This window comes from Sparus aurata, chromosome 9 (assembly GCF_900880675.1).
Source record: "Sparus aurata chromosome 9, fSpaAur1.1, whole genome shotgun sequence".
Taxonomy (NCBI): domain Eukaryota; kingdom Metazoa; phylum Chordata; class Actinopteri; order Spariformes; family Sparidae; genus Sparus; species Sparus aurata.
In genome coordinates this window covers 12,960,051-12,986,297 of record NC_044195.1, presented here as the reverse complement: position 1 = coordinate 12,986,297, position 26,247 = coordinate 12,960,051, and the positions used below count along the sequence as shown (strand labels likewise).

Here is a 26,247-nt window from a genome sequence, read left to right as displayed (position 1 = left end):
GACAAATTGGCTTTGGAGAACACAGAGCAGGAAGGTCCTCTGAACCTTTGCACAAAAGCTCATTGAAATTCCTTTCATTATGACTGTGGCGCTACCGAGAAACAGACAGCGAGAGGGACACACAGGGAAAGAAGAGTATAATGATTTCTGATTACAGAGGCAGGAAAAGCCTTGCATCATACACTGGAAGATCATTACAAAGAATTATGCAATTTCACCGTGGCAAAAAGCACACAAAGACAACACGAGACGAGCATTTGGACATTTTATTTACAAACGTTACTGCTTGCCTCGATTCCATTCGATATGATATATTCTTCACACGGAAACCTGCTAGTGTGTGCAGCCCTCCATCAGTGAAAACTCCAAGTGCTATCCAAGTAGACGGTTTTAAATATACTTCGACAGAATTCTAATAATCTGAATGATTTCTCCCTGTTACAAACGAAAAAGGCACATAGACGCGATAAGAGTAGCTCGGTCGACGAAACGTGTTAATACCACAAGCAGAAGAAGAAGCATGAATGAGAGGAGACGATCCGGCAGGGTTCCCCTAAAACTCTCTAAAAATCGCTCTCAGTGAAGGTCATTACAAAGATCTGCCTCGATGGTCTTATAGACAATTAAACGATTTGACTAGTATCGTGACTAAAACATTTAAAACCTCTGGTGCATGCAGAACCCTTACACTTTGTACAACTGTAATACTTAATATGATATAAACACATTAAAGGAGATAACTTCTTTGCAAGCTTGCCCTCTTGATCACACACTGGAAAAACACAAATATAATTCTCATCAGCGGGCTTCAATTCCAAACCAGGTGTTCCAACTATTTGCAGTGGCGTCACTGTTCACTTTCAATGTTCATGGGTTGTTGTCACAAGTAGTTTCTTCGTCAATCTGCTGCAGTATGGTCACGTCACATAGCGGTTGGCTGGCCGGCTGTAAGAAAACAAACAAGCAATATTACACTTGAAGCCAGCAAACAACGGCAACACATCATCAAGGACCATCTGGCTGATCATGCACTCACCTTTAAATCGCATGTAGCAGGAGTTACAGTACAGCTGTTTGTTTCGTATTCTGACTTCCGCCCCTGTTTCCGATCCTCCGAGGTCAGACAGACAGTCGATACACTGGGGAGGTTTAGGAGAAGGAAGAGTTAAAGAGCTACTCAACTGGTTAAAACTAGACCAAGACCAAAGGAGGAAGACAGCCCCTTGATTGTATGTGTAGGAGGAGAAAGATGAAGGTAAAGGAATTAAGAACCAAGACTGAGAGGGTGGATCACTGTTCAGGTGAAGGAGAGCAAACTCAAGAGGTGACCAAAGTTCCAGGACGCATCAACAACCACATTAAGCGTCAGGAAAGAAAAGGAAACAAAGTGAGGGGTTGATTAGTTTGGCTTGCAGGTTTTGGCACAGAAAATCTACTTGGCTCAGCAGCGACGGATCAGGACCTTCAGATTCACCAGGTTAGTAATAAAAAGAGACTGAAGCGATCAGGTTAGTTTTCAAGGATCGGCCGAGGCGTGCCGATGACGTGCTTCCCCTGCGACAGGAGCTCAGCTCTCACCTTAAAACAGCTCAAATGATAACAGAGCCCGAGGGACTCGATGATCATGGCTGCTCCTTTTCCCAGCGGGCTGTCACAGAACGTACAGATTTTCTTGCCACTCACTGACCTGGATTATAGAACGTACAGCTGTGATTGGAGAATCGGGCACACACATGCATGTACGACACATGTATGTAATGCACACACACACAACACATGTTCACACTGGTATACAGCGGGGGTTAAACTCATAATCATTTGTTTGCTACAGTAACAAATCTGGCCAATATTGGCCTTTTGTCAAATATTAATTTTGGATGAGGACCAATGACACCTCTGCTAATATGGAACAGGAGCTCCTCTGTGATCAAAGCTCAACCGAATCATCCTGTGAAACATTTATTATTTAGTATTTCTAATTAAATTGTTGAGCCAGCTGAAATCATTTCTCTACTCATGTTTCCCAATTAAACGTTTTTGGGACAAGCATAAATTAAAATCGTTTTTCAAATTATTATCAATTTATCCTTATCGTAATGCTGACATGGAAACAATTCGGCCACAAACACTGGGTCGTGTTAGCTTCAGTCTTGAAGAGAGAATTCATCCCTAATGAATAATACATATTTTTCCTCTTACCTGTTGTGAGTGAGTTGCAGAGATTTGGAGATATCCTTAGACCTTAGATATATCTGCATCTTCTCTATAAATGGAACTAGATGGCACTCTGCTAGTGCAAAAACTGCAGCAACGTCTCTTACTAGAAATCATGAGCTGGTGACTCAAGATAATCCACAGACTTTGTTGTGAACCGTTTCATGTAGTAACTATTTTCTTTCTACTTTTTGGCACTTTGAGCACAACAAGCTTAGAGCGATCTAGCTCTAATATATTTGAAGGGAGGCAGACACCTTCAGGACTGATATCTCCAAAACTTAGCAGCTCACATCAATATGATCCAGATGGATAAATAGCACAACAGGTGGGAAGAGTATGTATTTTTTTTTATTTTGGGGTGAACTGTGAACTGTACAAATTTTGTATGTGCAAGTAAAATTCAACAGGGAATCTGTAAAAACCAGACAGCAAAAACCGTAGTGTAACCTGTCAGGTGAACACTGAATGTCACATAAAACAATATCATGAGAACATCATGTGAGAATACATTAAAACGTGGACTGGACTATGATGATAAATCCCAGTATACCAGTAAGATGTTAGAGGCAGCTTGCTGGCGCTGTTATGCGAAGCAGCTTTGTTGACTTTACCTGCTGCGCTGCTGAGGGGGGCCTGCCTCAGGCCTGGGCTCTGGAGAGGAGGTGGGTGATGGAGAAGACGGTGAGGGGGAAGGTGACTGCCGGGACCAAGGGGACGAGGGGGTTCCTGCCCCGCCTCGGAGGGAGCCCATGGACTGGGAGGTTGGCAGAGTGGAGGAAGCGGGCCGCTGGGCCCCAGCGCCGCCACCGTAAAAGGAAGTGCTGCCGGAGAGGGCAGAGTGAGGCCGGTTGTAGTTTGGGATATTAGTGTTACTTCTGGGCGTCCATGATGAGCGCCAGGGGTTGTAGGCGTCCAAGTTGTCAAGAGACTCCCCTCTGCAAAGTCAGCCCACGCCACACCCACGTTAGCTGGTTAGTAGAGGCATTTAAAATGTCTGGCTACCAACTGTACCCATGGCAATTGTTTTCATGTTAAGTAATCCAAACAGATTATCCATGGCCAGAGAGTGGTAGCCAGACTCATGAGTGTTTTCATTTCAGCACACAACAGGATATTAGCAAGTGTAAATAGTCGACCACCACCACCACACATCACAGATGGATTTTGTTCCTCTTGTAAAAGCTGTGTAGGCTCTACCTGCGCATGGGAGGCACCTCGGGCTCCTTGGCGGTGCAGGCGGCGCGCTGGCGGATCCAGCTACTGTCCGTCAGCAGCGGAGTCTTCTTCTTCATCTCGTTCAGGATCTGCTGCCGCTCTGCCTCTGCCTGCGTCGCGGGCGGCTGACCCTTCCTCTCAGCCACTCCACTGCCCGTCGCTGCACACAGAGGGGACAGATAAAGTTAAAATGCTGCTGGAGGAAACGAAAAGTTTCTGGAAAGTCGAAAACTAGATAACTGGCGGAAAAAATTGGTAAAGACGGTACAGAAAGATCGAGGCTGTGATGATGTTTTCCCAGGTCCTGTTCGATTAGACCAATATTTGAAAAACAATTAAAATATAGAAGGATAGAATGTTGCAATTAATTAGTTCTTTGTTCTTGTTTTTGTCGTTGCAGTTGGCAGACGGACTGATTTACCACTTGAATCATCAGCTGTTAATCAGACAGCTTTCAGTTTTGATTTGTCGTTATTGACTGTGTTTTCAGATTGAACACAGAGGCGGAGGTTCACCACCTCTCTCTGGCTCTCTGTATCTCATGGCATTGAGGATGTTTCTCCTCTCCATCTCCAGCTCAGATGCAGCCCTCTGTCTCTGGGCCTCTCTGTCACGCGCACTCCTCAGCTGCTCTTCCAGCAGCCAGTGAGCCATGCCCCCCGGCTGCACATGCACACCTGCTGTGGAGTACAGCCCACATACATGTGCAACAGCATTTGGACATGAGGTCACTTATGAATACATTCATCCAACCTACTCCTTTTTTCATTTAAGGTAAGTTATAATAGCTTTTAACTAACAGTGAATAAGGAGTACAAACCTTTCCACTGAGGCTTTTCCTCTTCATCAAGCTGGGGAGATGATTTTGATTTCATCCTGTCAGACAACAGAAAATAAATGTTACAGTTTTGAGAACGGCTATGAACATACAATAGCAGTAAAGTATTCAAGTGTTTTGAAATGTCAAACGCCACAGAGAAACGCTTATCAGGGAAAGAGCTGATTGCTGACCAAACTCAAAGAAAATTCTGGTCTCAGCTAGAGACCTAACCCACTTGCCGGAGCACTTCCAATTTCATGTCACCCAATATAACGAGACGCAGTTCGAGTGATTCACTTTCAATGCGGCTGTCAAGAAGCAAGGCACAGAGTAGCTGAACAGTTTTTCATTTGGCGTAAAAACGCGTCGAAAATATGACAAAATAAAAGCGCGATTTAGTGCTTCAAAGGCAGCACATGAATAAATAAACAAGATAAATTATGTATGTAGTGTACTGCTACCTGCTGTATTTATATTCAGGTTACATGTGTGACAAGTCGTTATAGAAGCTGGCGCTGGCGTTTGGCAGGATTAAATGCTTGTGACACACTGTTTTGCTTTGGCAGTTTTGGTGCATGAACAAATGGTGCTGCCAAGACACCTGCTGGTGCACAGAATTACATGAGGAACTCTGAAAAGGTGAACTAGGAGCTGAAAATGTGAAGCGGCTAACCTAACAGCAACATTTCTTTAGTCCTCCTATTTAGCATTTAAAAGCATTTTATTGACATTTAAAGGTGCAGTACGTAAGAATTGGCCACATGTTGCATTCATACTGTACTTGGATAAATACGGTACAGGATGTAACCAGAGTAACTGCTGACTGCTACTAACTTCAGCTGCCTTGGACCACTGGGGCTGCTAGGCAACATGCTTACTTCAGTTGCAACACAGCAAATAAGCTTCTTCAACATATTGGCTGATAAATTTCGTATTACCCTATATCAGGATCATTATCATTCATGATCAATCAGGCTCTACTTGTCAACAAGGAAAATCTTAATAACTGACTGAAGTTTATTGATTCCAGATTATAAATAACTTGTTCTGTAAATAGGTCTTTTAATCTTGTGATCAAAAACATTGATCTGAAGTCTTTTAATGTCTTTTAATAAAAATAACTTTCAGTAACCCTTTTCAACTTCCTGGTTTAAGCAACAACCTCTTCCTGATTAAGCCCCACCCATCCCAATTATGGATGCTAAACTGGGGGACCGAACATAAAATGTTTTACAACCGATTCAACACATTTTTCTGAAATAATATAATAAATTGTTGCATTCCATTGCTGCTCTGTATTACAAAAATGGGTATGATGCAAACATTTATCATTTAAAAAGTAGGAGTTGTAAGAAGAGATTAGTTCAACACAGAAAGAAGCAGAAGTGTGAGTGCAGATGCGGTTTGTTTAATCTCTCATACTAACCTATCTTCATAGGACAGAGGAGGCTGGCCATTGTCAAAGCCATAGGAGCCACCAGCCCTTTGGTGTGTGTGGGGAGGTGGGGGGGATGGTTACAACACAAAGTTGGATGACAAAGCACATGCAAACATTAGTTGCGCTTGTGTTAACGCACAAACAATAAAGCAGGTTATGTTTTACATTTAAATGTGTTACTGTCAACGTGATGGACAGATGAGGGAGACAGGTGAGTAAAGTGGGAGGATAGCAGGAGGAGGAGCAGTGTCTCTACTGACCACGGCTGCTGCTCGAAGCTTCTCTCCCGCTCTCTGCGCTGCTGCTCGAAGGCCTCCTGCCGCCTCCTTTCTTCCTCCCTCTCCTCCTCTCTCCTCCTCTGCTGTCTTAGCTCTTCCTCCACCCTCCTCTTCCTCTCCTCCTCCTCCTCCTCCCTCCTCTTCCTCTCCTCCTCCTCCCGCCTCTCTCTCCTCTGCCTCTCCTCCTGGAGACGCTGCAGCTCCCGCTCCTCCTCCTCCCTCCTCCTCCTCTCCTCCGCCTGCCTTTGGCGCTCCAGCTCCTCCTTCCTCTTTCTCTCTTCCTCTTCCCACGGAGGAGAGGCGGGCTGGTTGACTGGAGAGAGGGGTGAGTGTGGGCTGAAGCTGTGGCTGTTCACCTCCAGGCTCCCGGGCTGCCGCAGAGATGGGAGGAGAGATGATAAGAGGAAGCATTCAACACATGATAGCGTTAAGTAATCTGAGCCCCATTAACCTTCAGGAGGAACTGCGACAATAGTGGAGTAACTCGTGTCATCCCCTGAGGTGACAGCCAGCAAGTGATTTGCAATTCCAATCAGTGGGGAGTTTTTGTTGCAAAACTATGAGCTGGGAAAACTTCGGTCATTACAGTAAGCACGGCCACACACTGTGTCTCACTGTGTGAACGTCCACACGATTAAATATTGTTCTGCTTTTCACTTTCACTTTTATGCCGATCAAAACGCTTGCCGTTACCTCTTGCTGGTCGTCGCTCGTGGTGATCTCCTCCTGAGCCTTCAGCCACTCCTCCTGCAGTTTCTCCTGGTCACGCTTATATTTCTCCTGCACGAGACAAAGCAGGCAGTGAGGTCAAAGGGCGCACAATCAGATGGCACGCATGCACACAGTCTCATTCACACACACACACACACACACACACACACATAAACACACACCTCTTAAAAAACCTCAACACATACAAAAACTCTGCACAGATCTACAGCGATGGTAAATTATACGACCACATTGTAGAGCGGGTGGGAAGAATAGGTAATAGGGTGCGAGGATGCCAAATGGGGGAAGAGACACCCAAAGACGACATAGATATTGCAGCTGTATCATTTTAAGATTATTCTAAGCTCACCTGCAAGTTATCTAACCACCCTGAAAGTTGATAAACCTGTAGAAGAGAAGCCCGCCAAGGGCTGGAAGTCTCGCTGGCACATCGTAAAATCAGGCCGTGTATCCAACAGGGACTAAGACTGGAGGAGTAACGAGCCTTCCCGGCTACATCAGCGCTCTGCTCGGACACCTTTGATCTCCATCCAGAAATAGACCCTCAGAAAAATGTTTTGACAGGACTCTACTACATTTAAGCCCAATGCTCCACAGATGCTTTTTCTTTCAGCTGTCAGAGCGTTCTGTAAAGTCCTTCGGTTTTGAGCCTATTAGGAGCTGTCTGCATTGATTGTGAGGACTTCCTAGCCTGTCATTTCAAGCTCTGTGCCTCTGTGTCTCGTTGTGAGACGGGGCGCACGACAGATTTCCATATGGGTATTTCAGATTAAATGGATTGTGAGGTTGCTTTGTTTGGTATTTTCCGTTACTGTTTGTTAGCTACAGCTACAGTATGGACGGACTGCTACCCGCAGTACATATGGAGGACTCAAACAGCTCAAATTGAAAATAAATAAATAATTAAATGTCTCATTAAATAAATACATGAATATGCAACTGAATGCACCAAAGATATAACTAAAAATACATTCAGCCATTAATTAATATAAGTCTGATACAACAGCTCAAAAAAAGCTATTCAGTATTTGGTGAAACTGATTAAGAGAGGTGCTGATTCAACTTCTCGGAAATTTTGGTAGGTGTACTTTTTAGTGCTGCTAAATTGTGAATGTATGAGGGATGTGTCTAATATTTTGTTAATATTGTGTATACTCAGTAAAACAATAGAACATGGTCTTAGTCTTTATCACATTAGAGGAACTTTTTTATCATGAAATGCAAAAGGAAATGAAAATTGACTGGGACGTGGCTCATGATGTAAAAACAAAGGCAAAAACTGAGACAAAATATACGTTACTATTTTAATCCTATCTAATTGTCTGTTTTTATGGCTTTAATAGCATTCAATGGTTCTTTAACAAAACTGCAGAGACACTGTACACTGAATTTGACACTTCTTTAAGACAATTTTAACAAAGGCTGAACCTCTGTGAAAGTACAAGCATTGATTAATGTACCTTATAAACTCGGCGTACATTGTGACATGACATCACTGTTATACGATTGTGCCTCTATGTACCTGTAGGAGGCGCTCCTGTTCCTTCTGCCATTTCTCTTGTCTTCTGCGCTCCTCTTCTGGATCCCAAGACCAGCGGCTGGATGATGGAGTGATTGCAGGAACAGGTATCTGCAGATAGAGACGATATGCATGCAGTACATGTATGTAAAGTCAAACCTAGTTGATGCCACCCAAGAATCAGCAAGTGTCTACTGGTTGTTGTTTCCAAACACCTCTACCTGGAAGTGATGGTGGTTATGAAGTAAAGCTTTATAATGCAAATATGCCTCTGAACATTTTGGGAGTACCTGTATTGACGCAGTATTCTTGTAATATCTAGCAACTGCATCACATCAGCTGTCCTGACTCACTTTGTGGTACTGTCAAGTCATGTAAATTTGAATAACAATTAACAATCTGGACAATGTGCAACACAATTTATTCTTAAAGCCCCTGTACAGACTTTTCATTTAGTGTTGATTTTGGCGGCCCCGCTGGACGAAAGCGGTAGTGTTTTGCCGGAATGAAGACTGCATTTCCCATGAGCTCTAGCGCCCACTGTCGTGAAGACGTTTGTCTGGCCGGCGCGTGTAGATTTGTTTTGGAAACGTCGGAAAGACGACGGGACTTGCTTTGAAAACTTTTTTTTTTTTTAGCAGCTATCTGCAGCGTGCATATGGACGAGGTAATGTGTCTATTTGTATTTCTACTTAATATAATATGCCGCCGGTGAAACAAAGTAATGCTGCTGTTGCACTGCAATTTCCCAGCTATATATATTACACACAGTGCTACAGAGCTAGCGTTACAGCAAAGTCACAGTGATTGTGATGGATGTTTTGTTCTAAGTAAGAAACTGAATCATTTATAATGACAGAGGATATTACCGATGCATTGTTGCAGGTCGGCTGGGCTGATACACACAGCTGAAATGGATGCGTGATCTAAGACGTTTGTTGTCGTTTTCACAGTGTAGTATCTAGAGCTAATCTAGTGGTAATGTTAGCCAGCTTTGTTGTAACAACATGAATTCATGTATTGCTGTAAACTACGTCCCGCATTACATTTCATAAATGAAATAAAATTTACAAACCTGTCTAGGAGGAATCGGGCGAATTCTGGATCCGACCCTCCCTTCAAGCCCCGCAACTCTCTCCATCTCTGGAAGGAATCGCCAATGTTTATCCGTGTTTTAGCCCTAGCTCGATCGGATTCCCTCTTGGCCTTTCGTTGGTCTTCGGTTCTAATTCTTTTTCTTTTCTTTGTCTCATTGTCAGCCATGACAAAAGTTTTAGCTCGGTTAGAACTGGCTAGCGTAGCAACAAAACAGCTATGCCGTATCACTTTGGCCGTATCCTGAATGTCGTCAGTTCCGGTCTGACTGCCGTAAATCGTTTCGTCAGTGGTCCGACCCGACCAATGCCTTTCAGAGGTATAGAATTAGACTACTTAGAAAAAGCGTATCTTCACGCTGATGGGCTCATTTGCTGTTGTAGGTAACAGAGACACATCAGCAGAAACCAGAGACTTTTCTATATCCAGTTAAAAACTCCGTACAGGGGCTTTAAACCACTTTTCCATTTTCAAAGATAAATCAATGGGTCTGGGCTCGTATTCTCTGCCGCAACTGCTTTTAAAGATGTTGTCATTCTATCAATAAGAGTAAAAGCGAGAGGGACAAAAAGTGTCTTTTGTGTTTGCCAACGCTACTCACATTTGGCATTGCAGACTCTGATCCTCCTTGAAAAGAAAAGAAAATCATACAGTCAATATTTGCGGCATGCAGAGGCAGAGCAGAGAGCCAACCTCGAGGCCATGTACCATAGAAACACAAAGCTGACAGGCTTATTAAAGTTTCAATCTGATTTTTAACTGAAGTACCAAAATCATCATCAACAATGACATTTAAAACCACAACAGTAATTGAGGTTTTCAGCAGGCCTCGAGAGACAAAGGTCAAATTTCACCCACTAGGACTTATTGATTCTCTCAATTCGAAATCACCCACTTGTTGACATTTACATTGGATGCCAGCCCTGAATAGGAAAATCAATAATCTGATTGTGAGGACAAGATCAGACAAACTGAAAGCAAAAACACACATTTCAGCAGCATGCACACGAGTACAGCACAGTCAGTCTGAAAGGCTAACGTACGGTTCAATAAACGCATGCCAAGAGAGCACGAGGAGGCTTTTAACTTCATGCGCAGCAAAGAGCAGAGTGTAACCATGTGTTAAACCATTCACAAAATACCACGAACACAACATTCAGAGATTTGTGTTTGTGGTTGGTACGCTCTTGGAGTGCTGACATGCTGTCCAGACTATGTTTTCTCAGAATGTTAAGTCATCGCTTCAAAAATAATAAATTGCGACATTTTCAAATTTCCCCAAAATATCTCCCCTTGGTTTAAAAAGCATGTCAGCATCCCAGGCTGTACCAATTAGAGGTGAGGAGGTCACTGCACACTCAACCCTGTTTACCACAGAGGTAGACCAGCGCACTGACACTGGACCTTGAGCCACCTGAAGGAGGGAAGTGGGTACAGCACAAGAGTTAAGCTCTGACACCAGACAAGACTGTCAAAAAAAGCTCCAAACCAGAGCCATGGAGGAATTCGAATCCTGACAGCTCATGATCAATTGATAATAGGGAACCTGTCAATTAAACATGAGGCTGTGACTGACAGGAAACATGCAAAAGTCCACTGGGAAATTCAAGGAATTCAGCGAGACAAAAGCACAGAGAACCCAGCCACCAGATTACACAGATGTCTTTATCATTATCAGCCATTAAGCCCGAGGCGGTCAGCACTTTTTTTTACCTGTTTCAAAAAACTCTGACCTCCGTTTTAAGTTTTTCAAAGACATGGGTTCTGACTCTACATGAGAGATGGAAAACAGGATACAGTGAGGCACAGTACAGGAGAGAAACAAGTTTCACTAGGAGGATATATTACCATATATTACTAACACATGAATAATACATACAGTACATAATGCTTAAAGGCAAAGTTCACTCCAAAATGTTTTTTTTTCCTCTTACCTGTTGCACTATTTTTGGATATATCAGCCAGAGAGATGTCTGCCTTCTCTTGAATATAATGGAACTAGATGGCACTCGGCTTGTGGTGCTCAAAGTGCCAAAAAATACATTTGAAATAATGACCCAGCTACTCTAATTAATCAACAAACTTTGTTGTGAACAGTCTCTTATGGGAACTTTTTTCTTTCTCCCAAACTTCACCATCTCACCACACAGAGAGAGCAAGCATCTGCACATGGACGAGAGGCTTGTGCTAGTCACAGATATGGGTGCTCGGGAAGTAAACAGTTAGCTTAGATATCTATCCTCTTGTCCGTGAGTGGATGCACGCTTACTCCTGTGCAGTGATTAGGAAATAGTTCCTACATGAAACTGCTCACAGCAAGCTCGTGGATTATCTTGAGAATCCAGATTCAGAGAATGTTTTTTGCTAGAGTGCCATCTAGTTTCTTCATATTAGAGAGAAGGCAGACTTCTCTACGGCTGATGTCTCCAAAACTCTGCAACCCACTACGAAACAATCTGGATGGATAAATAGCATTTCACGTAAGAGGAAAAATGTGTGTTTTTGATCTTGGGGTGAGCTGTCCCTTTAAGATATCTCATAATCGTATGTCTCAGTGTGGTTTTGTTACATCATTCTGTTACATAACAAAGTAAATGTCATCAGTATTATCCACAGTTGTCGAGTGTTTGCAAAAAGTTTTTTTCCAAAACTAAGTCAACAGAATGACACCCCCTACTGGTGCGCTCAGTACAGAAATAGTCCTAGGATCAATTTCATAACCTTTCTGATTGTGAGCTCTGCTCTTTACCTTTGTTCCTCCTGGTCACCAGCTCATCAGGGAAACCTCCATTAACTCCATTTGAAGCCACGTCCTGCAGGGAGACACGGCAGGGCGCGCGCTCATTAAAGAGGCACTCGACTGGGAACAAAACGAGACTAAAACTTGATCACACCTGAGTCGACCCGGGTGATTCTGGGTCACTTACGACAACTGGATGTGCGGAGGCCTCTTTCGATGGCAGCGTTTCCCTGGAATGGCGTGAGGTGAAATCCAGGCTGGAGCTGACAGTGTTTGTGTCAGGGGAACCTAGAAGTATCGGATGATCCGTACTGGTCAGATTGATGGTCTTATGGCTTTTAAATGGCAGGGAAGGTTGGTCTCTGTCCCAGTCTGCATGCAGACAATGCAACGGCAAAAATGCGTGTTTGCACATTAAAAAAAACATGTTTTTTTTCTGTGCCAGTGTGTATGAAGTGGTTGTTCTGTAAATGTGACACCCGGCATTCAACAAAGAATGTCTATTTACTGTACATGAAGGCCACTATAAAGCAGGGGACAAGGTTGCTGTGATGGTTTTGTTATAGAGAGCAGCAGGGGAAACAGAGAAACCACCTTCCCCAGCCATGCAGCCTATTAAAGCTTTCATAAACACACACACACAGTGTTTTTAACAGGCTCACAACCACTAAACTATTTCGAAAATTACTGTGTGTTAGTTCAAGGGAGCTACTCCGGGGGGGCTTATTATTTTTGTAAGGGGACACTGACGTGGTTGGAATAAGTAAGCCTTTTATACTAACACTGTGAAAACAGCACACTCAGAGGAAAGTGGACCTGAGCTAGGTTAGTTCTCCACAAGGAAAACACCACATGGATACAGAGGAGAGTGCTGGGGAGAGAGAAAAGGCAGCAGAAACAACCAGTAGAAATAAAAGGGGGAAAAACAGGACAAGAAAAACACACACAGGAGAAAAAAAAAAGAAAAAAGAAAATCCAGCGAGGTCAACACAATAACAGTCTTCCCGTGCCAGACGAGAAAAAAAGTTACACCGGCTGTCATGAGATCATTCATGGATGATTTCACAATAGTTTACGGACCAATTTGAAGTGTCAAAACTGTTTAGCAACGCAAGCAGCATAAGCAGTACTGTCAGTCCAGGAATGCAACCATTAAAGTGGTTCAATTCATCTCCCCCTCTCTCTCACACACACACAGACACACATTCAGATGACTCACTGTTCTTGCCATGACGGCGTACATCCATGACCAGGCTGCCCTCCTGCAGAGCCTCCTCCATGCAGGACTTCCAGTCTGTGTAGCTCATTTCTGCCACCTGCTGCCTGTTCACCGTCAGCACCTCGTCTCCAGCCTGGAGCTGGCACATCTCGGCCTGGCTGCCTATAACAACAGACAGGGACGTGTCATTGGCAGTAGAGAATGTACCCAGTTGTACCACTGTAGTGACTATCACAAGGTCTTGAAATCAAAAGGGCCATTATTCTTGCATTTATTAATAAAACAGTTTTTTTAACTGAAGTTGAATTTCCAAGAAATTGTTGTGATATGAGGATTTATACTGTGAGACTCAAATGACAGTTTTCATTCTCACCAGTAGAATCCTACACACATAAGTTCATTGTTAAATAATTCAACGCAGGAGTACAATCACCAAACTTCCCATGCTTCTAGGTTTGTTGAAGCATCAAGTTATTACAACTCAATAACTGTTTTAATGCTGAGAAGATAAACAACTGCAACAAAGCCCTTGATGTAACACATACAACAGTATCATAATTTCACAGTTATGTTTCTGTTTAATTGCTCTTAATGGGTTACTCGATTAATGCAAGATTTACCATTTTACCATTTACCCAACAATTTCTCTAAACATCCTTTTAAGATCAGTACTTTTGTTGCTTCTCGTGTTCCTTTGGCTCATTGTTCTGCATAGCTGCAGGTGTGGATAATGTGGTTAATAACAGGAGCTCATTTACACTCTGCTGCTTTGCACTGCTTTGCATGTCTGCTGAACAGTGGATGAGGTCATTGTACTGTTGCATCTGCATTTTGCCTCTTCTTGCTGCTTTGCATGATTTATGCTGTACTCTTATGCTTTAGGCTAATATTGTTGCGTTTGTTTTCAATTTGGCATGATACTGTCTTATCTGTGGTTTTATTCCTAAACTGCCACTTCAATGTTTTTTGAACATCTTGCCAAAGGACTGCAGTTGAAAATGTGCCAGCTGGCTAACTGGAGCACACTTACACATGTTGATTAATGTGTGTCGTCCTTAAATAAAAGAATTCACGTAACACACTGGATAATTTGACCAGACTGACATGCTGTAAATAAAGTTATACCGAAGTAAGAAGGTACAACAAGTGTGACAAAGCTAGAGTTCATGTTTTGATGTAGGCTCTGTGTGTGACTGAAACGTTCCTAAATTCCAAGAGAAGTACGATGGTGGGAAAATCTCAGTAGAAAGAGAGGCTCAGGCCCAGCAGATCTGACCCACATAGATGCTGCCCTACATACAGTGGGTCTGGCAGTGGCACTGCAATGGACTCGAAACCCTGCTGACACTTAACCAGCAGTGCCTGGCTGTAAAATATAACACAGCCTGCACACTGGTTTCCAATATTACCACTGTACTGTAGGTATGAATACATCAGTCAGCTTTACTAAGAGTGAGACCAATTGATGTTTTTCCACTGGGAAGGTTGGCGTTGCCAATTTGGCTGACCGGCACGCTTTATACTGGAAGGTGAATAAAGCTCTACCCATTATCCCTTGGATTGAAGGTATTCCTCTCATTTGCCTCTGTTGTTACCTGGCTGTACGGATGTGACGCGAGCTCCTGTTGAGTCCCAGTTTGCCTGGAACCCAAAGTCTCTGCTGCTGTTGGGCTTCTGGTTCAGGCTGATCCGCATCTCACAGTAGTTCTCCTGGAAACCAAAAAACAACACAGGTGAGTGGGGATGAACAACAACGGCTTCAAGTGCAGAAATGCGGTCCTGACTTTCCATTACTCCTGAGATCAGCATATTGGGCTTGTGTGTCTGTGAGTACGCCAGCCTGCTTTGGCAAGAAAACCTTGTATTAATCATTTATGGCTGTGGGTTCAATGCCAGCCTGTTGCTATTGTTTAATTTCTGCAGTGAGGCAATCTTGAAAATAAGCAACTTTTACATAGCAAAAGAGGCTGAAGCTTAATTTGGATTTGATTTCATGACTCGCGGGTTCACTAATTATTTACGACAAAGCTAAAAATACATTTAATGACTGTTCGCACTCTAAGTATTAAATAAGAAAGCAGTAACATGTGGATTATTTTCCCCCTCAATATACAAGCGGATCTGTTTCGTCAACAGCAGGTAACATGAGTACCTGGCTGGTTTCTTTGGCTGGAGCAGGACTGACTGGGGGTTCACTCTTGACCTGAGGAGGGACAGGTGAGACACTCTGAGTAGAGGTGATGCTCTTCGCTGTGGTCACGTCTTTATCCTCCTCCTCCTCGTCTTCGCTGCTGTGGGCCGAGCTGGACTGAGCCTCGTCCTCAGAGGTCATGAACTGTTGGTAGCGGGTCGGCACGGAAGGCTTCTTAGAGACATCCACGTCACCGTTGACACGCTTGTGAGAGTCGTCCATCTGCTCAGGATGAATTCAGATTTTCAGAAAGTTAGGTAGTGCCGGTCAAATGATGAGCTGTCAATCACAAAATAATGAATCTGTAAAAGAGCTTAAAACAGAGAGAAATCAGCTGATGAATGTGTTGTCACCTCTTGCAGTAAGCGCAAATGTCTTTTAAGAGTCCACAATCTTCACCAGACAGTCACTTGCTGATCTGATTAAACATCATTTACATTTACTGTAAGAGTAATGAATGTGAGGGAGGCTTAAAATAGCAGCTCTGGCACTCAACTTAGCATTATAAAAACTCTAGCTTCATCCATTATTCACACGGTAATCAGATCGGACTCTTGGCTAACACTGACGCACTCAAAACAAATAACACATTACATGACTAACAAGGCAAAGATTCCTTACTGCCAAGCAAACAATGTCTCCTCCTGTCCATGTCCTCTCTGCTACACTGCTAGTGTGTATTTAGTTGTAGAATTATCTAGTACTTACTGGCAAAACTCGGGGAAGGGAGCTGAGGCGGGACGGCTGGGTCCCGAAGGGCCTCGGCGTGACAACTGAGGTTAGACGTGCGCTATCCGATCTCTGGTAGCTCCTGGGGAGGGAGGCGGAAACCCGAGACACCGCGGGAGGCTTGGGTTCCATTGAGCTGAGCTGTGGTTGTTGTTTGTACAGAGAACCAGAGGAAGGGGCCTTCACCTCAGCCTCCACTTCAGCCTGTTTGCCCAACAATGGGCGCCTCAGCTTGGGCACCTCTTGTAGAGAGCTAGAGGAGGAGACAACGGTCGTGGTCTTGACTTTGTTAGTGTCTTCTGAGACTGGCCTCCTCGGTAAAGGTGCAGCTTCTGGAGATTGGGATCTGTGGAAAGAGCTGTAGCTGGTGGGAGTGATGATGGTCGTGGCGTCGCTGCCTGCAGGACTGTCCAAAATGTTGCTTCCCCGTGACGTGGGAGGGGACGCGGCCCTGCCTGTAGCTGATGAAGCAGCAGGGGGTTGGTCTTCTTTAAGAAAAGGCTCAGGGGATTCAGAGGAAGTGTAAGGAGTGTCAATAGTGTAGCTCCTGGCAGGAAGGGTTCGGGTACGTGGGGAAATGTCAGCTTTCTCAAACACGTCCTCGTCGTCGTCCAGGTAAGAGAGAGATTTGAGGCGACTGCCAATGCTGTTGCTCCCTTTATTTTCTCTGTGGACCGGACAGAGGAGGAGAAGAGGGATGGGATATAGAGGTAAATAGGGAAAAGAAAAGTGGAGAGTGGTGGGTAAAAATTGGAGACAAGGATGGAAAAGGGAGGCAATTTAGAGAGATGAAAGGGGATGGGAAATAAAGAGAAGAACACAGGTTGAAAAGAGGAGGGCAGAGAGAGGAGGGGGCAGGGTGTAAGCCTTGGTTAGATTACACTTTCACACTGACTGAAGACACAATTACAGAGGCTCCTCATTCACTCCTGCACAAATAATCCTGCAGTTGCAAAACCTCTCATACACACCTTTTCTCTGTACCTTAGCAAAGGTTCCCCCTCCGAGGGTAAAAAAAAAAAGGCGCAACAGAGGAACAAATTCAGTGTGTAAAAACCAGAGGACCAGAAAATAAAAAATTGTACGGCACTGAATCTAACAATATCATGATACACAACCCTCAATCTATCAAAAGCACCTGATCAGGTGTGTTTTCACTCACCTCTCCTCTTGCATCTCCTTGAAGGTCTTGGACCTTTTGTTGCCGCTGTATGTGATCTGCTCTATCTTCTCCCTCTCCTCTTTCTTCTTCACTATCTCAGAGTTGACGCTCCTGCGCCGGTTCTTCCATTTGCTCAGGTCCTGCAGCAAAAGTAAGCCCAGGTCACCTCATGCCCCATTTCTTAACAAGTCATCTCAGATCGACAGATAAAAACAGGCTGGTATTTTCTGACTGCTTGTGTTGCATGGCTAACTGGACCGCTGAGAGGAGTGAAGTTGAGAGAAGGAGAGAGAAAGACACACAAAAAAAGAAAGGGCTACATTTGAAGGTGTTCTATTTGTGTGCTTTAGGCTCCTCCCGGCTCACCTCCCCTGTGTATTGGGGACTGTGTGACCTAAATGCTGCTTTAAGACTCCATTATTTTGCCATGACACCGTCAGACCGCTGACAGACACACACTACCCTCATATGTTTGTGGTTAACTTATTCTTAATGTTATGATGCTATCAGTCTTAATGTTTCTAGAACAGAATGAACTCTCGTGATGGATCATGGGGGTGTTTAGAACCGGAGCAACACTGCCCTCTGAAAACTAGTTTCCAGGAATTACACACATCCCCCAAGTTAATATTATAAGGATTAGGTCATTCTTACTCTAGGCTCTCTGTCTTACATCATCTGCCTATTTACATCATAACACCATTTCACGTTAATGATATTTTTCATATCAACAGTATGTTGTGTTTCCTGTCACAGACACTCTGATTGGGAAATGAGGACAGTCCATAGCCAGAGGGCAGTGCTGCACCAATCGGCGTCTGCCTCCGTCTCTGGCTTCTATCTAAACAGCTCTCTTTTCACCCTGTGGCCAAGGACTGTACAGCAACACCTGCTCTCCTGAGTGCCGCACAGATCAGCTGCTCACCTCTCACGTCTGTGTGTCCGGAACAAAACATACTCCTGCCAGAGTCAGCTTGTCTTGATTCATTTAACAAGAGTGGTGGGGAGCAAACAGATCGCCTCCAGCGTTAGTGTGCGTTAGGTATTTCGGTTGTACTCACATCCTGCCACTTATCCTCGGTCTCCTTTATCTGCTCACGATACTTCTTCAGCTCTTCGTAGCGAACCTGCCGGAGGACGCTGGAGTCGGCCTGGATGTCGCTTGTTGATTTACTCCTGTGGAAAGAAACGTTTTTTTTAAAAAGGCCCTGGGCAGCAGCAGGGGCAGAGGGGGTGGAGGGTTAGCTTGCTTATCCTGGCAGAAGCTTTACACAAGGGGGAAAACAAGTAAAAATATATTTTAAATGTATGTATTCCACTCCAAGTATGCATGCACCATCTCTTACCATCCTGTCAAATAAACTGTAGGAAATAAAAAAAAACATGCAAAATTCAAATAGTCAAATTAAATTCCACCCTGCGCCGTTGCTGAAAATAAATTGCATTAGACCTTTAACCTGTATCCAAGTGTTAGTACAAACAGCACACAGGTAGACCATAGAAAACTGCAGAGTACTGTAAGCTTGGCAGGTTAGTTAAATGTATCACAGCCCTCCCAGTCATGCAGAAGAACAAAGTTGCTCAAAAGCTTACCTGTTAAGTTTTACACGTGTCTCATATTCAGTCAGTATATCAGTGCTCAGTCATAACTCTCTCTGGGACCTACTACAGGTTAACTAGAGCACCCAGCGTATTGCTATTGTATGCATCTTTTCACTTTGTTGCTTTGTCAATAGAGCTTTGTGGAGCAACTAAACCCCCCTCCCCTCCCCTCCATCACCCTGAACTTGGCGCTGTGCCATACAAAAGTCTGTGTTGTGTGTCAGCATTTAGCAGCTCGGGGGTGAGAACAGCAGCACAAAAGCAGGGGGCAGCGAGGTACGACTGTAAGAGGCCAGAGCGAATGCAAACGTGCCACATTCCTGGGAGCCCATATCAACTCACCCGTCCGTACTCTCCTGCGTTTGTTGCTGTCTAGGAAACCAGAGAGAACCACAGACAACACAGTCACATTTCTGCAGGAGGGCCTTTGAAAGCGAGCCTGGTCAAGAGCTTGAAGGCAATTAATGACACTGAGAGCAGCTGATCCCCAGCTGATGGGCTTCAAATGTTTGTACAACCAGCTAAAACATGACTCTGCTGGTTTTCACTTCATACACATTATCCCTTCACCCCCATGCCAATGGAAAGCAAGGTGAAGTTTCTTAGTCCACAAAATTGTTCCATAAAGTTCGGAAAGTCTCTGAACGCACCAACATCTGAAATTGACTTGAATAGACGTTGTTTACACCCTTGATGCACACTTAAGCTTGTGCACCCACTTCAGAGCTAATGCTTCTAGCTTTGCAGCTACGCTGAAGATTTCAGCTTGAGCAGGGTGTAAATGATGTTGTTTCAAATTTGAGGTCTTGAGGCTTTTTACGTGAATGCTGCAATATTACTTTGTTGCGAAGCTCCAGAAATGTTTTGTGGACTACAAAACTTTATTTTCCTTCAGCATGAGGGTGAGTAGATAATGACCCAATTCACATTTTTCTGCTGAACTGTTCCTTTAAGGTGTGTATATAGTAGGCTTACAGCACAGTATCACCTTTCCGTTCCCTGACATTTGGCTGGGGAGTTGTGCAGACATGCATCTTTCCCTAAACAATGCTGCCTTTCTGGGGACTCCAACATGATGTCACTGGAACCATGGCTTTACATATGGAAGTGAAGTAAATCCAGATGGCCTTGACTCAGGTTAAATGGTTGCTTTGTCTGTGCTTGTGTGTGTCTGTTCATGTGCAAACATAGTGCGGTACAGATTTGTGTTCAGGTTACTATGGAGTCCACATATTCTTTCAGAGCTGTGGGGAATTCCTATAGGCTTTCATGTCGGCTCCACAGACAAGACCACGTTTAATTGTTCCGCTCCCTACTGTCAGGACGGTATGTTTGGATATTACTCAAGCTTGAATATCTCCACACTCTCATGCTGCTGCACTTTGAGCTTTACATGTCAGTGTGAAGTTCCCAGTGCTGAGGAAAACAACTTTGTACTGTGTATATAGTCAGGTGCATGTTACTGTAGGTGTCGGGTGAGGTCAACAAACGGTCATTTCAATGCATTCCATCACAAGGTCATGGAGTCTTATTTCCTTTATTAAGCTTGAATATTTTGTCAATTCACAGGCAAACTCGGTCTGATAGGGCATCAAAACCAAAGACATAAGGCAGAATTCGGGTCTGTTTAACAGTGCTCGTGATGTACCAAACAAAGATTTGTTCAAAAAATCACACTTCAAAAACACAGCAGCAGTGAGTTCAGTACAGTCTGCCCATCCACACAGCATTTACATACCATGTGTAAAGTAACCATATTGCCATCATGCAGAAAACCATAATCAGTGGTCATATGCTGACAATATCATAGGATCTTTCATTAAAGACGTACTGTACATAACGACGTATTCAATTTTGAAGTAACAAACAATTCAAACAAGAGAAAGTTCGGGGCGGTTGCGGTTTTTCATTGCAGTTTGTGTTGAATACTCACGACTGACCCGGTGAATGCCGAAGGCACCTAGTAGTTTTCATAAAGAAGAGCTCAACTGTGATCTTTAGTCCAGCCATTCAAAATAAGCAGTCTAGACCACTTCACAATCAGACTATACAATATTCCAAGACTGAAATGGCACTTAACGTTTTCACAGAAACAATAAAAACACAAAGGATTGCAGAAAAAGTCAACAAAGTCAGAAGAACACAACAGGCACTGGGACAGCAATCTGCTTTTACAACTTCAGAGCAGCCAGCCTCTCCACCAGAAGCCTCTTCTTATATCTCAGCCGACTGGCCTCCCTGATCGCCTGCATTCTCTGCAGGTCGCCTTCGCTGCAGGAAGAGGGCACTGAGGGCATCTGAATGGCTGATGGGCCTCTCAGTGAGCTCTGACTCTCCTCAGAGCAAACTCCAAATTTTCTAACGAGCATGTCATCTGTTTTAGGATGTGTCTCCCTCTCAACCTGATTCTGTTTATTTGCTGCTGCCTCCTGGGTCAGAGGACATGGGGGGCACAGGAGTCTGGCCTTGAGATCAGGAGGCAGGGCCCACGGCTCTGGGATGGGCATTGGGGCATAGTTGTCAGGGGCTCCTGAGAGTGGCCGCTGTTGTTGAGCCTGCTGGGTTTTCTCCTTACGATAAACCACATCGTCCTTCTCGATATCAGGATAATCGTCCTCCTCGGTGCTGCCGTGGACGTGCCGTTGAGTGATGATGTTGAGTTGTGGCTCAGACGTGTAGAGACGGCGTCTGGCGGGCAGGTGAGACTTTATCATAGCCAAGTCTGTGTTAGACTGGAAGGCCAGGGTTCGCCTGGCAAACATGTCATCATTCTCCAAATCAGGGATAATGCTCTCATAGTCAAAGGGGTCTGGGGGCTCCCTGGGGTCTTGACGTCCCAGGAGGGGCCACCTCTCGCATTTGACCAGTTTTGGACCCGAGGCAGGGTCCACTGGGGCAAACACCAGAGGGGGGGTCTCTAACAGAGGGGGCTGTATTTTTGGGAGCTGTGGGAGAGTGTTTGCTTGGATATGAGGACTGCAGGGTGGGCAGAAGGAGAGAAAAGTACAGAGAGGAGATGAGTGCATGCATGTGAACTGGATCAAAGAGCAAGAAAAGGAGGAGGAAATATATGAAGCAGCCATTTGATTCAAACTAATGTTGAACAAATCTGGATTTTACAACCACTCTGTGTTACCAGTAAGCAAAGTTTTCACTTGGAAATGCTTTAATAAAATAGGATAATGCTGGAACACAGCCTATTTTCTATTAAGGTCAGTGCGGGCTAACTGCTTTATGAAGCATGTTAGAGCAACCTCCAGCAGCTTGACAGTGTATTTTATCATTAGTATATTAGAAAGCATCAAAAGTTCAGCCACGAACAGGAGCCAATCATATTTATCCTATAAAATCCAGACGCTCTTCTAAAACATTCCTTCATTGTCACTATCATGCAGCTGTATCGACCTTTTCCCCACAACGAGGGTGGTGTGAGCCGAGGCCTCGTGTGTGTGGGAGTGAGAGGGGGAGGTGCCGGAGTGAGAGGGGGCAGAGGAGAGCCAAGGACTGATGTCACAGTCTGAATCATCTGAGGAAGAGGCCGACTTCTTATGGCTACGGCCAAGGAGAGCAGGGTGGAGGAGGGACAGGGGACAGAGGAGCAGAGAGGGTAAAGAGGAAAGATTGGAGGCAGTGGTAGGGGAAGAGAGAAAGAAAGGTAAGTAGGAGAATCTATGCAGGAAGTGCAGTGAATAACAGAACATCAGATACTGAGTCTAAGGATTTGTAAAGGTAAATACGCATGCAATGATAATATGATATAATATGTGTGTGGTAGAAAAGTAAGAAGAGATTGTGCAAGAAGCGGGGAATATATTTAATCCATCCACGATGTTGCTCTTGTGTGTATGTGTTTGAGTGATAATATGTTAATTATGTGTATGAAAGAAGTTCATATAATGCTGGATGTTAACGCCCTCACACACCTGAAGCCTTGCATCTTCTTGTACCAGGGCCTCCTCTGAGAGCCCAGTTTGATCTTCTGTATGTGTACATCTTCCTCTGGGGTCCAGAACTTTGGTAAGAACTTGTCATGAGACTCGTTGCCGGCCGGCTGAGGTTTGATGCCCATCTTGCGTGCGTAGAGATCATCCTGGATGGGGTCGGCGTAGCCCACCTCATCGTCCTCATCCTCAGAGTCGCCGTATATCTCCCTGAACAGGCTGTCGGTGGACACGACCCGGAGGTGGTCCACCCTCACAGAGCTGTGATTGGAGGGCTGCATTTCGCTGTTGCTGATGTCGCTGCTGCTCGGGAGAGACAGCCAATCACACAAAGGAACTTCTCAGCAGCACAACAGCATGGCAGTCACGCAAAGAGGGGCGTAATACCTCGGGCACCTCAAATCAAATGATGCGAGGATTAGCAGCCTAGTGCAAGCTCAAAACCAAACTGGAAAGCTCAAACTCAAATCACTCCTTTCAAGCTCATAAAATTCAGAAGGAGCAAATAAGGACGTGCTGCAGCTAAAATCTCAAACCAAACCAAACGGAAACCAACAAACTGAAGACTTGTTAGAGGCGGCATACTACAACCAAACATGTCGCTCATGGTTACAATTAACCATGCAAACTGAGGGTAAGAGAAGCGCTCTACTTTGTTCTCATCAGGCAGGCACATCAAAGTCACACTGTTGCTTCATGTTCTCTGACCTGAGGAAGGTCACATTCTGTTGAGGGACAACACTGGGAGTCATAGTGACCTTAGGCCAGGGGCTCCCTCTGCCCCCAGGGGCCCTTCCCGCTGCCAGGGGACTCGCGGGCACGGCGAAGTTGGTGGGAGGAGCCGGGGAGGGGCTGTGGAAGCGTCTGCTGGCCAGGTCATCCAGAACAAGGTCGGGGTCCGGACGATCTGCGTCCGAGTCACTGCCACTGTCATACTCGTAGGCCCACTGCAGGTCAGCCGCGGGGACAGTGGTCTGGGAGACCTGACTGTTTGCTTGCCAGTCAGAGGAAAGCCTTGATTCACTGCGGTCGTCATTCCACAACAAAATTAAACACAACACCAGTGCACACCACCATCAACCAATCGCAGACAACACAACGGGAGCACAAACACCGATAATGATAGAAGAGGAGACAAAATAAACCAAGGACTTAGGTATGACCACTTCAAAATCACTTTGTTACACTGTATTGAAAATATATTTTGAGCACCCTCAGTCATATCAAAGTGTTAACTGCAGTGCGTATTCAAACAGTACCTTGTGAGTGTGCCTTCATCCTCTGAGTTTGAGGGGTTGGCCCAGCTCCGCCGGCTGTCCTCATTGCGTTCGGCCCGCTTCTTCCTCAGTGGAGCGGGTACATAGCCTGATGGTTTGTCTTTAGAGGGCAGGAACTGGTTATACTGGGCACTGGCCTTGGGTGTGATGGATACCGACCGGCGGTAACTGACATTGTCCTTGGTGTTGGCCATCCTGAAGCCAGAGTCTGCCTCAGTGTCGCTGCAACAACCTGGAGCATAGGCAGAACGGGGAGAGGAGGGAAGACAAACAGGTGTGAGAGAGGAGAAGGCAGAAGTCTGATGTGGGTAATGAAGCGGAAAAAAAAGGGCACAGGAGGTGAGAAAAGAGTGAGGGGAGTGTGTTGTGTGTTCTGACATGACTTTGAAGGAGTAACAGAGGGGTGCAGGGTGGGGAACAGAGGCCTCCTCATTTACAAGACGGTGTGGAAGGCTGTGGAATGTCTTCCTGGCTTCTCTTACGGACACACACACAAACACACACTCACACACACACACACACACACACACACACATCCAGACCAGCACTACCCTCCCTCACAGCATACTACACGACGGCTTTGGCACTGATATATAATATCTCCTCTCTTGGACACACGGGTGACTTTTTACTGAAAATATTCACTTTCAAAAGCCTGCCACTAGATGGCAACAGGCATTTGTTTTCACAAAGGGGAGGCAACTTTCTGGCTCTGATGCCTTAAATCTTTTCACAAATATTTTAAGTTCTGGATGGATGAATTTGATTATATGCTGCTAGGGTGTAAGAGGCCATCTCAGATAACACAAGAAAAACGATCACAAAAGTAAAAGAAAACATGCTTTAGAAACGTAAAAAAGGAGCTCTTGTCAGACCTGATTATGAACTATGGATGTAAATTACTTAAGGACTCCTACCCTCGCTGCCGCCTTTAAGAGTGGTGTCAGATGAGATGCTGTGGGGTCGAGAGCCCAAAGAGTCCAAACTGTCAAGGGAGTCGTCTCTCTTGTGTCCGCCTCCTCCTCCTACTCCTCCTCCTCCTCTCAGATGGTGGAGTTCCTCTCGCTCTGAGTACCAGCTATCGTCAAAACCGCTGTCCCTGACGTTGCTGCCTTTCTGACTCGACGTTTCCTGCAGAGCCTTTCATATAGACACAAAAACACACACACAGTCAGATAATAGGGTGCCAATTACAACATTTAGCTCAACTGTGTGTGTGGTGCGTGAGAGATCTCCCAGGTGGAGTGAGAAGTCTGTCTGTACTCTCATTCTTGCTGTCAACGTACACACCTATAATGTCTATAAGGGATGCATGCTGTAATTTAAATGAAATAACCTCGATGTTTTCTATTCACAGTCATCTCTGTCATAACAAAAATAATCCCAGCACCCTGATGACTGTGTTTACTGTGTTAAGAGACAATGATATTGCGCATAAACACGTCAGCAAACCCCCGGAGCCACTTTAACCAGCGTGGCTGCAGACAAGCAAAAACTTGTCCACCACTTTAAAAAGAAAATGATTTTCAGATCTGTAATCCGCTGAATCCTGCCAGACAATACACGTCCACAAACTAAACCCAGCCTAACACTGCTTGGATTATCGTAGCTAAATGTACAAGACGCGCAGTAACCAACTGCTATTACTGAAAATCCCTGTAGTCCGATGAATTATAGAGGCGCTAAACACCAACACCACCTATAAATCTGTTTGAAAGCAAAGTGCCAAATTCAACACTAGAACGAGCAGAGGCTTCTTCGGGAAAGGCAGCTATTTTCACACGCAAACCACGCGAATTGTGTGCCTCGTTGTAAACAAGATTAAAATAGCTGAGTCGAGGGATCAGGTCATTTATGACTTAACGTAGCTTTGGTTTTAGTGGGCAGCAATCCGGGGCCCCTTGTCCTTTAACAGTAGTCCTTCCACACATAGTCTACATACCAGTGAGGATACAGAAATGTACTGGGCAGTGGCTGTAAAAGAGGATTTCATCCATGCTATTCCTGGTTTCCACAATAAAATTAAGCTTTTGTTTTGTGGCAGCGCAGACTGCACAATAGCCTCCTAGAGA

At 44.8% G+C, this 26,247-nt stretch overlaps 2 protein-coding genes across 18 annotated transcripts in view; both read right to left on the bottom strand.

Moving 5' to 3' along the window:
• Window positions 1-248: 248 nt before the first annotated feature.
• Window positions 249-26,247, bottom strand: part of lmo7a (LIM domain 7a) — a 55,163-nt gene continuing 29,164 nt past the window's right edge. For 2 of the 17 annotated variants that reach the window (XM_030428119.1, XM_030428134.1), the window contains 25 exons: window positions 25,093-25,315; window positions 24,158-24,407; window positions 19,300-19,329; window positions 18,417-18,531; window positions 17,356-17,495; window positions 16,173-16,860; window positions 15,426-15,689; window positions 14,869-14,983; window positions 13,274-13,435; window positions 12,242-12,426; window positions 12,064-12,127; window positions 11,028-11,084; window positions 10,687-10,728; window positions 9,916-9,941; window positions 8,223-8,330; window positions 6,662-6,748; window positions 5,951-6,339; window positions 5,679-5,735; window positions 4,253-4,308; window positions 3,951-4,112; window positions 3,415-3,592; window positions 2,829-3,152; window positions 1,579-1,687; window positions 1,037-1,139; window positions 249-945 (listed from right to left, as the gene is read on the bottom strand). In XM_030428119.1, the coding sequence (XP_030283979.1) occupies window positions 923-945; window positions 1,037-1,139; window positions 1,579-1,687; window positions 2,829-3,152; window positions 3,415-3,592; window positions 3,951-4,112; window positions 4,253-4,308; window positions 5,679-5,735; window positions 5,951-6,339; window positions 6,662-6,748; window positions 8,223-8,330; window positions 9,916-9,941; window positions 10,687-10,728; window positions 11,028-11,084; window positions 12,064-12,127; window positions 12,242-12,426; window positions 13,274-13,435; window positions 14,869-14,983; window positions 15,426-15,689; window positions 16,173-16,860; window positions 17,356-17,495; window positions 18,417-18,531; window positions 19,300-19,329; window positions 24,158-24,407; window positions 25,093-25,315 (3,957 nt within the window). In that variant the 3' untranslated portion in view covers window positions 249-922. The remainder of the gene's footprint in view (window positions 946-1,036; window positions 1,140-1,578; window positions 1,688-2,828; window positions 3,153-3,414; window positions 3,593-3,950; window positions 4,113-4,252; window positions 4,309-5,678; window positions 5,736-5,950; window positions 6,340-6,661; window positions 6,749-8,222; window positions 8,331-9,915; window positions 9,942-10,686; window positions 10,729-11,027; window positions 11,085-12,063; window positions 12,128-12,241; window positions 12,427-13,273; window positions 13,436-14,868; window positions 14,984-15,425; window positions 15,690-16,172; window positions 16,861-17,355; window positions 17,496-18,416; window positions 18,532-19,299; window positions 19,330-24,157; window positions 24,408-25,092; window positions 25,316-26,247) is intronic. The other 15 variants (XM_030428131.1, XM_030428121.1, XM_030428129.1 and 12 more) reach the window with 15 other exon arrangements.
• On the bottom strand, window positions 20,468-23,600 carry LOC115587958 (LIM domain only protein 7-like). Its single transcript, XM_030428136.1, has 3 exons — window positions 22,881-23,600; window positions 22,363-22,509; window positions 20,468-21,933 (listed from the first exon to the last, which is right to left on the bottom strand). The coding sequence occupies exons 1-3, from the start codon at window positions 23,177-23,179 to the stop codon at window positions 21,129-21,131; spliced, it is 1,251 nt and encodes a 416-aa protein (XP_030283996.1). The 5' UTR covers window positions 23,180-23,600; the 3' UTR covers window positions 20,468-21,128.

What these genes read in the sequence shown, in the direction of transcription:
- LOC115587958 (XM_030428136.1), bottom strand. Translation starts at nt 23,179, where the DNA reads ATGCAGCCCTCCAATCACAGCTCTGTGAGGGTGGACCACCTCCGGGTC. An exon ending in AAGAAGATGCAAGGCTTCAG is followed by an intron (nt 22,510 to 22,880) that starts GTGTGTGAGGGC and finishes CCTTGGCCGTAG; the next exon opens with CCATAAGAAGTCGGCCTCTT. An exon ending in ACCCTCGTTGTGGGGAAAAG is followed by an intron (nt 21,934 to 22,362) that starts GTCGATACAGCT and finishes CCCACCCTGCAG; the next exon opens with TCCTCATATCCAAGCAAACA.